This window comes from Pimephales promelas, chromosome 12 (genome assembly GCF_988280905.1).
Source record: "Pimephales promelas chromosome 12, fPimPro1.hap1.1, whole genome shotgun sequence".
NCBI classification, from domain to species: Eukaryota; Metazoa; Chordata; class Actinopteri; order Cypriniformes; family Leuciscidae; genus Pimephales; species Pimephales promelas.
Window position 1 is genome coordinate 15,764,302 of NC_142780.1, and position 16,714 is coordinate 15,781,015.

The 16,714-nt window shown below is 34.5% G+C and overlaps 1 protein-coding gene across 1 annotated transcript in view; it reads left to right on the forward strand.

Moving 5' to 3' along the window:
* The first annotated feature begins 16,231 nt into the window (after nucleotides 1-16,231).
* si:dkey-233k19.3 (dynein axonemal heavy chain 11) overlaps nucleotides 16,232-16,714 on the forward strand; it is an 84,073-nt gene continuing 83,590 nt past the window's right edge. Inside the window, exon 1 of the mRNA XM_039694502.2 lies at nucleotides 16,232-16,581. Within this exon, the coding sequence (XP_039550436.2) occupies nucleotides 16,366-16,581 (216 nt within the window). The 5' untranslated portion in view covers nucleotides 16,232-16,365. The remainder of the gene's footprint in view (nucleotides 16,582-16,714) is intronic.

Genomic DNA, 16,714 nt, shown 5'->3' on the forward strand with positions numbered 1-16,714 from the left:
ATATTTCTATGGCATCGCTGTCAAAGAGTAATTAGCTGGTGAAGTGGATTTACTTATTTTTGAGTTCATGACAGATATCATGATCATTGCAATGTTTGAAGGGGATGTCATAACGAATGTCAGGGAAGATTTTAAAACGAACAGTTCATTCATAAATCCTTAAGATCTTACCTTCTTGCTGTGGAAATACAAGAAGACAGAATACAAAAAGAGTGCAACGTTGAGTGAAACCCCCATAGGGATTTAAAAAAATGTCATACGCACAAATGAAGCCAACCAGCTACGATGTGAATCATGACATTACAAACTTTGATTTGGAGCAAAAAAGTATTTAAAAATCAAGCAAAAATACAAAGATATAAGACTGTATACCTAAGGGATTTGTAAGGGAAATAACTACAATCCCATGAAGCGTTGTGAATGACAATTAAAATAAAAACAGAATTATGAAACTACTCAAAAAATATAAAAATATAAAAACTATCCATATTTATACAAATATTCAAGTGTTTTAAAGGTGCGTGCCCTAAAATGTGAAATTGAATTTATTTTGGCATAGTTAAATAACAAGAGTTCAGTACATGGATATGACATATAGTGATGCTGCATTCACGTGCTATGGAAAAAAAGGATATTTTCCACTTGTGAAGTGGTATTTACCAGTGTGTTGCGTTCAAGTGCTTTTGTTCTCGTAATGTGTTAAAAATGTGTTAAAAAATGGAGATCCAGACCTGTTATTTAGTTAAAACTATTTTAGATTGCTTGATTATTTAGTTGATATAAAACTAAGTTGAAATAACGGCTTCAGCAGAAGCAAATATCTATTAACAACCTCGTATCACAAAGTAAGGATGTCTATAAAGGTTTAAAATTTATCGTAAAAAAAATCTATTTTGCTATGGAGAGTTTCTACTTCTGGAACCTAACTGTTGCACTCTAAACAACAAAAATGTGTGAAAACGGTGAGGCCATTGGCATGCATATTACGAGTTCAGTGTATATGCGCGTAATGTTTCTTTGCAAAGTGACATCGCCAACTACTGGCCTGGCTGCACAATTCTGCGTTTTTCAATTGTTTTGTTTTGTGATCGTTTTAACAGTGTTGCCATCTGTACAAGGTTTTTAGTACACCATTATCGTGTAAGTGTACCCTAAGAAATGACAGACAATAAATCCAAGACACATATCTCTGATATATTAGATCGTTTATCGTAACGTGTAAAAAATGACACAAAAAAATGAATGAAAATGAATCAGATGAATCAGGTAAATGTGACCATCAGTACTTTTCTTTCTGTTATTCAGTGCATGGAACGCTTTCAGCCTGAGCACCTACAGAACACTTTCTATAGTCAGCGCTAGTAAATTGGGGTGCAGGGATGGTCTAATTGCGTAAAACTCTGGCTAGCTGATTGTGATTTCAGTGTGCCCACAAAGTGTTAAATTACAGGCATCCTCAACCCAAAGCAATGGACCTTTTGATGCTGGTTGCTTGGCAACAACTAATTTAAGCTGGCTTTGTGTGATATGGTACTTTTTTTATTTGGCTGGGAAAAAAAAAAGGAAAATTGTTTTGCACATCCGCATCCCTGGGGAGGATTTGGGAAGCCGGAGGGGTTAGAAATGAGCCAGTCTTTAGATTTTAAGAGTGTTTGAAAAAAAGGAATTTGGAGGACAAGAATGAACAAACTATATTATAAGGATCTTTACCTTTATCTTTATCTCTCTGCTTTAAAAACAACTTTTTTTCCGAGTACCTTTGACTCGCTGATATAATTGAGATAAAGATACTGTGATAATGGTTCAGATGAATGACTTCATTCATGACAGAGTGCCGAACACTCATTAGATAATCAAGACAAACACTGGCATATTTTTTGGGTTGATTTTTTACACACAAAAAAAAATTTCTGTTTCAAAACAGAACTCTTTGGTTAACATTCTATACTGTTAAATGAGAGATGTTTATAAAAATGAGAGCATGAGAAGAAAGAGAAGTGCGAAACGTTCCTCGGTTTCTCCCAGCATAGCTGTGAAGACTGTCATTAAGACTGGTGCCCTATTGAAATCTAAATTCACTGGAATCATTAGAGGCTTGAACCTCCTTCTTCCTCTCTTGTCATTCATTGGGCAGGAAACCAGATGACTGCTGGGAAATAAACAGCACATCAGTGACTCTGCATTAATGTAAGACAGATAAGAGACTTTCAAGCGTCTTAGAACTATATAATTAGCCATTGCTTTCTTAGCATTTGAATGGACACTTAAACTTTGAAAGCTCTCATTGTCTTCAGTTACTGCCCTATACTCTTAGCATCAGTTAAGCCTTCCATTCAAGAGGAAATCAAAGGTCCCAACATTAAAATTAAGGACAAGAAGTCTTGCTTTTGTAAATCAAAGACATTTGGCTCTTTTTTGTTTTGTTTTTGCATACGTTTATTGTTATTTTAACGGATTACTTTCAAAGGTGTCAAAGTGAAGATAACGGAGATGCTGACTATGTGTAGCCAAATGACAGGAAGAGCTGCATACATAGTGCGTGAGAACAATTACTGTTCTTAAAAAGTATTTAGTCCATTAACTCATTTGGGAAATCGCATTTAGAGTCAATTTAACGTATAAATTGTATCATGCATATCATACATTTTATGTATTGAAGCTTGTTTCCGTGACGGAATAAAAAAGAAAATTGAAAAAGGTAATTGCGATTTTTTATCTCACAATTCTAAAAGAAAAGTCCTCTTAGAATTGGAAGGAATTAAGTCAGAATTGTATGATAGAAACTTCAATTTCTGACTTTATTCTCAATTGAAACGTAATCTCGTAATTTTGAGAAATAAAATCAGAATTGTAAGAAACTCGCAATTCTTAAAAAAAGTTAGAACTGTGACATCACTGTAAAAAATATTTTCAAATAAGTCAAATCAACTTTATAATAATTTATTTAGTTGAGATAACTTATTATTTTGAGTTTCTGATGATTAAATTAATCTCCTTCATTTTATTAACTCACTTTTTCCAGTTCAATCAACTTAAAATTTTAAGGCAACCCAGGTTACTTACCTTTTTAAGTTAAACCAACAATATTTTTTTACAGTGAATCTCAACATTTTTTCTTTTGTCAAATCAACGTAAATAATTTATTCAGTTCAGATAACATATAATTTTGAGTTTCTGATGATTAAATCATTCTTCTTCATTGTATTAACTCACCTTTTCCAGTTTAATGAAGTTAAAATTTTAGGGCAACCAGGTTACTTACTTTTTTTAAGTTAAACCATCAATATATATATATATTTTTTTACAGTGTGTTGAGTCCTTTTATAAATTACATGGAAACAATTTTATGTGCTCAATAATGGAAATTATATTTTTTTAATTGCTTAAACATATGTGCCAAGTTTTTGAAACACACTCTTTCTATTCATTTTGGTTTCATATGGTTTTGAAAAACGTTTATACAATTACAATACCCTAGTTTATACAGTTATGCAAGAAAAGTTTCAATTTACTCAAGTTATTCAACCATAAAGTAAAAAATAAATGTACATTTTCTTTATTCTTTGAAAACATGCGAGTGCACACATCTATACATTTTGTAAAGTATTTCCTATAAATATCATGAATTATTCATTATCTGATATGTTAAGAGTTAATGACCTTGAGACACATAAGGGTCTGCATCTTCTCTGCATCATTTCCTTATTTATTTTCAGCATTTTGTTCTCACCACATGATTTAGACAGTATTCAAGACATTGAATCAGTTATGCTGATTTTCTTTTTCTACAAGATTATGACAAACTACTTAGGCGTTGCCCCTTTTAATAGGCTGCAGGAATGAATAATTAGAAGAGGTCATTATATTTATGAATTGCCGTTTTTTAAAAATGAACATAATGAAAAACCATGTGTTTTTGTTTGAATGAACTTGATAGTTAGAAGAGATTTTGGATTATCAATGCTTGACCATAATGACACATAATAGTACATCTTCTAGCTAACACATGTGATCAGGTGTTCAGGGCTGATGAGCCACAACACACGGCGACATAGTCCTCACACTGCCGTTCCTACAGTACCATCTGCGTTCCCCGCTCCCTGGCTCTGCACCTACCGGCACCCACACGGCACTAATGATAGAAGACAACTTGTCATTGTGTCCCGAATATGACTCCCGTCGCTATTTATCACGACCTCCCGCATCCCTGCTGTCGTCAAGACACGACTGGGAGCTGCTTTTCCCAGACTCTGCCGTGGTTTAGCGAACTCAGCTGCTGGTCTCAGGGAAGGACTAGATTATTAGGGCCTAATGATGGGGTCGGCTACAGGACAAAATCTGCTTAGGAAAGCTGGTGCTCCTGCTTCAGACCTGCCGCTGATGGCAGAACTAATCATGTGTGAAAAGCCATCATGTTGTGGTGGCACCGTTGTGATCCCATATTGCTTTAGAAGCCCACAGGACAGAGGAGCACGAGTCAGCGGTGGAATGTGGATGTCGAAAGGTGAAGGAAGCTGGTTACAAAAATGAATGTTTAGAGCAAACCTGCTCCTGGAGGGCTGCTGTCCTGCAGATTTCAGCTCCAACCCCAATTAAACACACCTGAACCAGCTGATCAAGGGCTGAATCCAAAATGGCCCCTATACCCTCAAATAAGGCGTTATTTGGAGTCTAACACCATAGTGGACGTTATTGAGTGCACGTATTCAATCACACGTTGAATGAGTGCACTCTTTAACGAGTGTACAACCGATGTACACTCAACTTCGGTCTGGATTCGGCCACTCCTTTTCATAGGGAATAGTGAATGAGGGTTTAGGGGTGATTTCGGATTCAGGCAAGTGGACACCCCTGGTATTTGATTTCAAATCTGGGTATGATCATATGGTTTGAGACCCAACCTTAAGTTATCCAACCTCTGTGGTCTCGGTCTCGACTTGGCTTCGAGTGAGCTGGTCTCGACTACAACACTGCATTAAACACCATCATGGTAACATGCGGTGAAATTTAAAAAATGCAATAAACATTAATTTAACAACATTAAATGTAACATAAAACCCTAATGTACATAACTGATTCGAAAAAACAAACTGTAAATTTAAATGCACCATTATTTATATATATATATATATATTTATATATGAAGAGTTCAGAAGAGTTCAGTTTCACTTAAATGGCATTGTTATTTAAGTGAAATTACTGAACTTAAATATACAAGTTTGATAAAAATCATCATTAAAGAAGAACATTTCAAATGGCATTTAGAGGCTTTTGCATCTGAACTCTCCATATACAGTATATATATCAGTTATTAAAGTATAGGAAACTTTCTGTTAACCAGTTAACAGTTTTCCACTGTTTTCATTTATTTAAAGTGCATGACTCTAAAAGTCAACATATGTTAACATCATAGGATAACCAGTATTTCTCAAAAAACGGAATGGGTCAAAGTGATCGCAATACTAAAAGGCCACATGCTTTTTTTATCATATACACCATGTATATGAGACATGATAATGAGTACATTTTTATTTTATTTTTTTACTTTTGGGAAGAATATTTTGATGGTACCAACCATAGGCAAATGTCTCTGCAGCAATGCACTGAAATGCACAGTGATAAAACATGTTGAACCCTTCACTCTCCATTTGATTTGCAGTGTTCCTTAATGACATGACACTCGACAATCTGATTTCATCAGCACTTAAGGTCCCACTGAGCATGAGATTACAGCACATTGACAAACATGCAGGGAGGATGCCGAGAGTGACCGGGGGGCTTCAAATTAAATTACATGCACATTTCAAACTCTCAATGGGAGGCCATCGCGAATTAGAGCATGTGATGGATGACGATGCCTCAAAATCTGACGAAATACATGGTCTATCTCCTCTTGCTCTGTGGAAAATGTTCTCCTAGGTTTTGATGCTGATGAAAATAGTGTTAAATGAACCACTTTGCTGTTATGTTTTTTTTTTTTTTTTCTCAAGGTATCATAGGAATTCCATGAGTACTGCACTAATAATTTCCCACCGCTCCAGAAACACCTTCACAATCCACAGATCTCATTCAGATGGAGTGAAATTAATGACTGTAGTGTGTGATGCTGACATGCATTACAAACAATTGATTCAAGTTCCAATTACCCTGAGCTGAGAGGAGATTTTGACCCATTTAAAAACACACCATCAAAGCAACCTTTCATAAGCTCTATGGGTAATCACTGTATAATGGCTTGAGAACTTACCAAATGCACACGTTTTTTTCTTTTTATCTCTTTCTCTTTCACACGCAAGTGTTGCTTTAGACAATAGAAAACACAGATATTCCCAAGTTATCACTGTAATGTTTCGGGAGTAAATGACGATGCTACTAAGTTTATTATATTTTTTAACAGTTGTAGACCTATTGTAGACCTGATGTGTAGATTGTAATCAATCATTCTCTTAATATTTAGCAATTCAATTCAATAAAGCTTTATTGGCATGGCAATTGAAGTATATTGGTACTCTGATTCAGCAAATGATTTTGATAGTAGGGAAATGCTATATACTAAACTATGTGCGTCAATTTACATATTAAGTTTTTGCAGCAAAATAAATGTTTTGTAAAACACTGGTGTTTATCACTGTCTTTGATTCAGTGGTTTTAGTTTTATAGTGTAAATTTGAAGCTGTCACCCCAAATGAGATACGGTAGGCTACTTACATGTCTGTGCCGGACAAATACTTTAAAATACTTAGTATTATATTCTCATAATTATTTTTTTTTTAAAGTGTGCAGTAAAGTTTTAAGCTGGTTATCTTAATTGTAGCTTAACTGCTTTGAATTACGAATTATGTTCAATCTGATTTACTATTTTACGTAGGAGTGATTTACATGAATTTGTGATTTGTACCAATGCGATTCGTATGAAAACATGCCCTTTTTGTTGAAAAAAGTGATCATAAAGGTCCACCCCTAAACCTTAATAATCAGATTTTAAGCAAACATTTGAATGAAAAAACTAGACTCCAAAATAGCTAAAATAGCTAAGAATTGCCGGGAGAACGTTGGACAATGACTTTTTAGGATCATATCAGTGAATATCAATAAACAAAAATTCATAAGATCGACGGAGGAATAAGGACGTAGGGCAGGAATGTCACCAGATTTTGCGACCAGCAGTAGCAGGTTCAAAAGGCATTGTGTGATTCTTTGGCAGCTTAGCTAATTAGCATTAGCATTGCATCACAATGGAAGGACAAACTTTTGTGTCAGCACTGAATGCTTTTCTCTATTGATCTTTTTTCATGGGACATTCAGAGACCTTCCTCTCTGTGATATTATTCTTGAAACCACATACAAAGAAGCTGAAGTAGAGATGTTTGTTTGTGGTGTATCAAATGAGTAAAATACCTATACAACATTTAAGAGCTCTAACTGTCTTTCACCGAACTCCATCCCAGCCACGTTAAACTGCCACCTGATACAGTTCATGATCTGGGAAGGTCCAGTCTGCCTCTGGTCACACAGCAGCTGCCCGGGACTGGGGCAATTTGCCCGTTTTAGCTCCCCGCGAGTTTGTGCCTGTCAGTGGGTTAGTTTTGTTCCCGAGGCCAATTAGCGAGCCCTACCTTAGCCTGCAGCTAAAAGGCTACTAATGGGAGGATGTAGCAGGGCACTGAGGGAATTCACCTGAGAGGTGTGGAGAGATCCCCGCAGAGCTTTAATTTGAGAGGAAAGAGGAGGTGGGGATGGTGGATGGAGGGAGGAGGGAGGGGGTTGGGGGGGTGGAAGACCTCAGAAGCTTTTGCACTGGGCTTCATTGTTACTGCTGGTCGTTTGATCTTAAAATAATTTACTTAATAATCTCACAGCGGGAGCAATAGGTGCTGCTCGATTAGGCTGCCAAGTTTGTGAGAGAGTGTTTAAAGGGGGAGCAGGGGAGAGATACACGGGGACATCGAGGATTAAATGATTCGGCCTGGTTCCTATGGGAACAAAAATTTCCAGGCATCAGGGTTTTTAGGGTTTTCAGTGCCTCTCACCCAAAAACACATCACGCAAGTCTAAATTTAGGAGCAACATATTTCAAGGCTTTCAAAAGGAAGTGAGCACCATCATCTAGTGTAGTGGTTCTCAACCTTTTTCACTTGAATATTTGAAGGCCCTTTTATATTGGCTACTTATTCTGGTATTTAATTTAATAGTGTTGATATATGAAATAATTTAACCATGATTCATTGTTTGTGTTCACGTTCAGTATGTTCCTCAATAAAAAACAGCATTATGGAGGGGAAAAAGGAAGTTTATACTGTAATTCCAGTTTTCAACTGTTTGAAAAGAATTTTAATTAAGCTTTTTCTAATTAAATAAGTCTCCATGGCCCTCTTGGAAGTTTGCTGAGACCCCCCAGTGGGCCCCGGCCCCCTTGTTGAGAACCGCTGATGTAGTGGCAAAAATGTTTAGTTCAGTTATTGTTCAGAAATGTAAATCTGATCTTATCACAAAAATATTATATTATTACATTAAATCATTAACATTTGTGCTGTCAAAACAATTATTTGCAACTAACAAAACGTGTGTGTGTGTGTGTGTATATATATATATATATATATATATATTATTTACACTGTATATATATATATTAGGGCTGTCAAACGATTAATCGCGATTAATCGCATCCAAAATAAAAGTTTGTGTTTACATAATATATGTGGGTGCACTGTGTGTGTGTGTATATATATATATATATACATATATATATTTTTATGTAAATTTTTATTTTGGATGTGATTAATCGCAATTAATCGTTTGACAGCTCTAATATATATATATATATATATATATATATATATATATATATATACAGTATATATATATATATATATATATATATATATATATATATGCACAGTGGTGGCCAAAATTATTAAACACCTGAAATTATGACATTTTTGCCTCCAAAACACGATTTATTTTCATAATGTTCATGAAACATGCAGATAGTTGCTCTGTGCACAACAAATATCAGATGAAGTGAGTCGTTGTCAGTGAAAGCTTGTTTTTTTTGTATGGAAAATAACCTAAATCTCCAATTTTAACCATTTTTTATATATTACACTACAGTAAAATGTAATTTGTTTAATAATAACAAATTCATGAGAGAAAAAAAAAAAAGTGTCATGTTTTCCTCACCCAAACTGACTCATATCAGTACTATGGCGCTTCTGTAGTCTGTGGCTTCTGTCCTGCAAACAGAGGCTAATCACAGTAATGATGGGGCCCTATAAGCAAACTCCTGCCCCATCATTTACTTCAGCCCAAATCCTAACCACAGGCCTCTTTTCATCATTAGTTTTTATGAAACTACATGAACTGCAATTATATTTAATGGAAAACGTTAAAAAGTCATTTTAATTTCATAGAGGAAATTGAATCAAATGCAGGATATTGATTTGACTCATGCTCGCGGTGTTTTGTGGTTTTAGTTTTGGTGTCATCTATACATGACAACGCGCCTGTCAGACAGCCGTTTGCAAAAAAAACAACAACAACAACGATCGTCCTGTTTCTTTAGGCTAGTTTAACCGTTACAAATATATAGAAACACACATATTTGAGTATTCAGATGCTCGGCTTCATCAGAATGGGAGATTGTAATTGTTGCAAACAATGTCAGGCAACACAATTACATACATATCCATGATGAATATGCATAACAAAGACCAGCTGTGTGTATTGCATTGGAATACAGAAAAATGCAAATGTGTCTCAATTCAGTGGACCCAAAAGGGAGAGAGGACCCATAAAGAGACGGGTGACCTTAGGCAGTTTGGTCACCAAGGCCAACTAGGAGAAAAAGTCCAAGGTTGCTGGGGTCATTAGCCTAGAAAGGCTGTTTCCCATAATTGGCATAAATGCCTTCAATCAGGAGCACAGAGTAGAGAGCTGACCCCTGTCGCTTATGTTAGGCACAAGATGGGGGGCTGGAGGCAGTAATGCGCCCATTACAAGCTAGTGAAGTCCAGGTGAATTGGTGTTGCCATTTACTGCACACCCCCTGGCATACAGGGGAAAAAAAAGAGGGAGGATTGAGGGGAGGGAAAGGAGAAGACGAGCTCTGATATCACTGTTACTAAATCAGAGAGAGGGGCTGTGTGAATGCAAATCAGACTGTTTGACAGTGTGTTTGGCAGTCTTTCAGTGCTGTAAAACTACAAAACCAGCAAGTGGCAGAATCTATGTATTATGGAACCTGAAACATTTTGATATGTATTCGGATGTAACGCTAAATTAAATGCACATTTTTACAAGTAACTTTTTACATTCATAGTTTCCATATAACAAATATGCATTGTGTTATTCATAAAATGACTTATTCTATTTTATTACAACCTTTATGTACAATATAACTAGTGGCCCATAGGTGGCGACATGATTAATTGCGATTAATCGCATCCAAAATAAAAGTTTGTGTTTACATAATATATGTGTGTGCTGTGTATAATTATTTTGTATATATAAATAGACACACATGCATGTATATATTTGAGAAAATGTGTAATTCATTTATAAAATATTTATAATAAATGCACTTTTTTAGAAGTAACTTTTTACATAGTTTCCATATAACAAATATGCATTGCGTAATTCATAAAATGACTTATTCTATTTTATTACAACCTTTATGTACAATATAACTAGTGGCCCATAGGTGGCGACATGATTAATTGCGATTAATCGCATCCAAAATAAAAGTTTGTGTTTAATATATGTGTGTGTGCTGTGTATAATTATTTTGTATACATAAATACACACATATGCATGTATATATTTGAGAAAATGTGTTATTCATATATAAAATATTTATATATAATATAGATTATGTATTTACATGCAAATAATTCTTAAATGTATACACGCATGCATATGTATTTACAAAATAATTATACTCAGCACACACAAATATATTATGTAAACACAAACTTTTATTTTGGATGCGATTAATCGCAATTAATCTTTGCACAACCCTAATTATTTTAAATGAAAATACAAAAACAAACTGTGCATGAGTGTTTGTCTAGAATCAGTTGAGTACACGGATTTACTTGCAACAGAAAAAGTTTGTATCCAACATTTTGGTTGGAAAGTGTAACTTTAATATGGACCCTTCAAAAAAATAATCTTGATTTTTTTTTTTAAATGTTACTCTAAACATTTATTTCTGATTTAAAAATGATATGCATTACAATGAGCAATTTTTATTCATAAAGTTCACTAGGACAGATTCACCAATATTTGTGCTGTAATTTAAAACAAAAATCGCTTTTGGTTGGATAATCAGTCTAACGATTACTATTCAACAGAGTTCGTTATTCATTTTGAAGTTGTTATTTGCCTCTTTATGACATCATCTCGATCTGTAATATAGTAGGGCTATACTATGTATATGATATATGTACATGAATTCAAGTAATTAACTGTATTCAGATAGAAAAATCAGGTAAAATAAGCCATTTTTATGTATCTCTGAGAACACATTCTGATTCTCTGCCTGTGGCAACACAGAAGTACAATGTTGTTTTTGAAAGTTAGGCAGGAGGTTTCAAGATTAGTTTATGTTAAGATGAGATTTATGTATTTTCATGTTAGGACACAACTTAGAATGTAGTCATCGATGCCAAAGTGTGTTCATTAACAACCCTGCTGGTAAATCTGACACAACTATGTGGCTACGGCTTTAAACACAATGACATCTTCTCTTCACAATCCTCAGGCAGAATTTAATATGCTGCTGGCAAAGTCTGGCTTTACACTCACAAAAGATGTGCACTTGAGACTTTAGCCCCCTCGTAAAGTGGACACCGCGGCGGGAAGTGCATACTGAAGAGGAAAGCAAACAGTCACCAGCATTAAATTACCATTCTGATGAACTCATACTCTTAAACATAATTTAGTGGCTGTGTAGATATGACAATAATAAATAGCTACTACCTTAATAAAATATTAGTGCTTGTTTGAGTAAGACATACACAAATAAATGCCTAATATTTATAACTATTAGTTTTTTAGAGTTTTTGGTCGAGGATGCTGGGTTGTTTTAACGCAAATTTGGGTAAAATATGGACAAACCCAGCCATTGGGTTACCTTTTTTTATTATATTTTGAACCCAATGTTTGAGTTTGTCCATATTTTACCCAAAATTGGGTTAAAACAACCCAGCATTTTTAGAGACTATTTATATGCATTGCTTTAAATTAACAGTGTGTGTTCCATTGCAGCGATAGTTTCTTAATAATGTTGGCACAAAGGTGTGCACTAATTGTTACTAATAGTTAGCTGATATTTTTAGTGGATTCAACATAAATTAGTCCACACAAATCCTTGAGCTACTTAAACTTGTTGGATCTACTTAATATTTGTCATGGTACCATAGTATTCAGATCTTACTTAATTTGTTTACTTACATTTACTTAACTCATAAGGTTTATTTAATCGATTTCACAGCTTTCTAAAATATTTTTTAGGAGTAAAAATGACTCATCAAAACATCAGATTACATTATTAAAGTCTTTTTTTTGTCCAGTTTTTACTCCCTTTTATTATTGTTTTGTTAGCATTCTGTAAATTAAATAAAACTTATTTATTGTTGAGTATTTCCTTGTTTAAAATAATCAGAAACCTGTATTATACATGTGAATTTGAAACAGCTTATCATAATAATTATTCAAATTACACATTGGAAAAAAACATGTCAGAACCAGAAGGATTATTTGAGTAGCCTATAGGTGTTTTTCATTCAACAAACACTTTGATAAATAATTCTTAATCTAAATTGCTTATTTTAAACCAGACTTTTCAGCTGCGGTTGGATAACCGAGTCTACATTGCAGTCTTGGATGAATTTTTTAAGCATTTATTGACCCATCCTCTTTGGGCAGTGAAGCCAGTGTGCAGAATGTGTCAGGATCACAGGGTGTGCATATTAAAACTTTTATTCTGGCCTCAGAAGCACCTGTGATCTCTCTGTACTAAGTGCCGGGCTGCAAGGTCGTAAATCACGGGCTGTGAGAGGAATATCTCATCGGCTGCCAGTGTTGGGCCGCCTGTGCTGGGATTAAGGAATCAAAAGGCCACGTATAGACTATTGCCACACAGACCCCTGAGGAATCTCAGAGAAAACGGTTCAACGCCACAGACCCTGCACCCCACACTTTGTCATCCCAAAGAGGAATGCTGGCAGAGGGGTCTATGGGGCATCTGCATATAGAATCAATTAATTAGTAAAAAAAAAAAAAAAGTTTATATATATATATATATATATATATATATATGAAAAAGATTGATATACTGTGTGTATATATATATATATATATATATATATATATATATATATATATATATTAGGGCTGTGCAAAAAGTAATTGCGATTAATCGCATCCAAAATAAAAGTCTGTGTCTACATAATATATTTGTGTGTGCTGTATATAATTATTTTGTATATAAAAATACACACACATGCATGTATATATTTAAGAAAATGTGTTATTCATATATAAAATATTTATATTTATATAATATAGATTATGTATATATATATATATATATATATACATATATATATATATATATATACAGAATATAAGCGCAAATAATTCTTAAATATATACATGCATGCATAGGTATTTATATACAAAATAATTATATACAGCATACACAAATATATTATGTAAACCCAGACTTTTATTTTGAATGCGATTAATCGCAATTAATTTTGCACAGCCCTAATATATATATATATATATATATATATATAATCTTTATCTTATATATATTTATATGAAAAAGATTATATATGTAGCCTATGTATATAATCTTTTTCATATATATAGCTATATATATATATATATATATATATATATATATATATATATATATATATATGATTTATACTAGTACTAAACTGTTTCATCTGTGTTAAAGGTGAGAATAAATTTAATGTTCGGATACGGTTACATTACACTGTGGGATAATGCACTTGGTTTATGAGAAATAGTATCCTGTTTTAATCTTCTTTAAGGTCAATAGGGTACACCTTCAGTGTTTTGGGGGGTTTATTAAAAAGGATGAAGCTTCCCACAGGACACATGTGGGTAACGCTTTTCCTTTGGGAATGCTCAAAATCTTTCTCTCCTCACTCTCCCTACACAAACAAACGCTCATTTTTTTTTTTTTTTTTTTGCCCTAATAACATTATGTAATGTTGGCATGTTCTAATAAAATGCTCCTGCGCTTTTATTTATTTAAATTCGAAACTCCTGTAATTCGTTCCCCGCCTCAAGGGAATGTTACAGTTTATCAACCTGAAGAGCAGCCGGTTTGCTCTGGAAGGAATCCGTGGCTACTCGCCATCAAAAATAAAATAAAAAAGCCGTTTATTACCTTCCAAGTGGAGAAATTCAGTCTGTCATATCTTAAGTGAGGAACACTTAAAACAACGAGGCTAAAGCAAGATAAGCAGCGGCTGTTGAATGGTTACTTCCTCTCGACCCCTGGAGGACGTATCCATCAACAGATGCCCTCGGGTGGAGGATAACAAATTTGTTCTTTTATGAAGCTTGCATAACACCGCAGGGCCACTCATAGGAAGGCCGCATGTGGCCGGATATCGCATTCTGTTCAGTTCAAACGACATTCCCATGGTTTCCAAGAGTGTTAACGCCAGGAGGAGCGAGTGACTTCCATTAGAAATATGTGACGTGCTTCGGCACGAAGTCTCAGAGAATTTGCAAAACAGTGACTGTCTAAAATCATCGGGAATCGTGCACTGGTTCATTGCCTACGCAATGTTACTCTCTAGGGAACAACGAGTGAGCGTGAGCGACTATATAAACAGATAAATAGCCTAGTCTAAATAAAAGTCCGATTTTTTTTTTTTTTTTGAGGCGAATTAGGATAGAGACGCAAAATATATAGGCTACTAATTATCTGAGCTAGTTTTTATATTGACGAATCATACTTAAATATGTTCCTTAGATTTAGTTAGAAACTACCAATTATGTGGGAAACAGTTCCCAAAAGGAGGGCAGAATTGCGCTCATCAAGCAGTGTGATCAGGCACAGCACGTCTGTTCGTCGACAGCACAGCACTGACTGCAGTCCAGCGCTCATTAGTGTGTTTCAATGGTTCAGGCCCCTAGAGGGCATTATTGGTGCACTCACGTGAAAGTCAGCAGAGGCCTTCTGAAGAATTCATTCAACACTCCTCACTTACACAACTTGTGAACAGAGAATCTGCCTTTGTGCAACAATGGAAGTGTGAGAGATATAGGCCTAACAGTAGGCTAATTAATGTTCAAGAATGTAACAGATCTAAAATGCATGTGTAGGTTTCTTTTCTTAATAATGCTAATTTAAATAAATATTTTAAATCTTAACAATGGGATATATCTATAAGAAATATTAAGAGTGATACACTTTGAATTTTTAAGAATAGATTTTTGGATGTTAACATTATTTCCTTGCCATTATGAATTAAATTAATGAAGAAATGTATTCGTTCCCCCATTTCCTTCTTTCACTGTAAAACATGATCAATTGAAGTAAAAAAAAAAAAAACTTCATTGAAAAAATAAAGTTATGTTAAAGTTAAGTTAAAGTTAATGAAGTTACTTGTCAAGTTCATATAACTTTTTTCAATTAAGTTTATTTACTTAATATTTTTTGAGGCAATATTTACCAACGTTTCCTGTTTTTTTTTTTTAGTTTAATCAGCTGATTTTCCTTATGTGTTCCTTAGTTCATTATTTATTTATTTATTTTGTAAATGATAAAGTTTAAATAGGCTAAAGTTTAAGTTTCGAACCCTATTATAGCATTAGATTAAAACTATTAATTTGTCAATGTTATTGACCTTGGGACTTCGTGGAATAGGTCTTGTTGTGAAATGATGAAAGTGTGTGAATGAATAAATTTTTAATAATGTAACGGATTCTTTTTTTAAGAATTGTATGCAACTATAGAATTCTTTAGAATTGGAATGTTCATAGTGGAATGTTTGTGCAAGTTTGGTTTACTAATGATGACTAACGTATTCTTAGTTTTCAAGTAAAGACTATTTTACTCCAAGAGAGCAACTTTTTGGTTTGAATGACTGTCGTGTGGTCTGGGGGTGCATGTTAGAAAGTAACCAAGGAAACTGGACGCTGTACCGCCTCTTTTTTGCACCGTTTCCGAATTAAATCTCTTCAGCGTGCATAAAACGCAATATGTAAACATGTGACACTACTAGCGTTCCGCTTGCTTTATTTAGAAAACACGAGTCACTTAAGAAAAAAGGTTTTTGGACTGTTTGTGTCCGTTTCACAGGGACAACAAACATGTCAGAAGAGGAAGAAACAGCTTTTTCGGAAGACCTCCGGGTGCAGTATTTAGGCGAGACGATTTGCCGGATGCTCAAACTCGAAACTGATACGTGGAAAAAGTTTGTAAACGCTGAAAATAACCAAATAGTTTTTACAGCGTTTTTCGAAACTCCTATTAGACTGTTATTTTTCAGCGTAACAGCGCCCAATACTCTCGCTGTTTCTACAGAGGTAAGTGACCAAAAAGGCCTTGCTTGTTTACATGTCTGATATTAATAGAGGCCCATTCAGTGCACGCATAATCATAAATCACAGGTGTATTCCATAAAGCAACAATTACCCGCTGTTTTATATGTTCACTTTA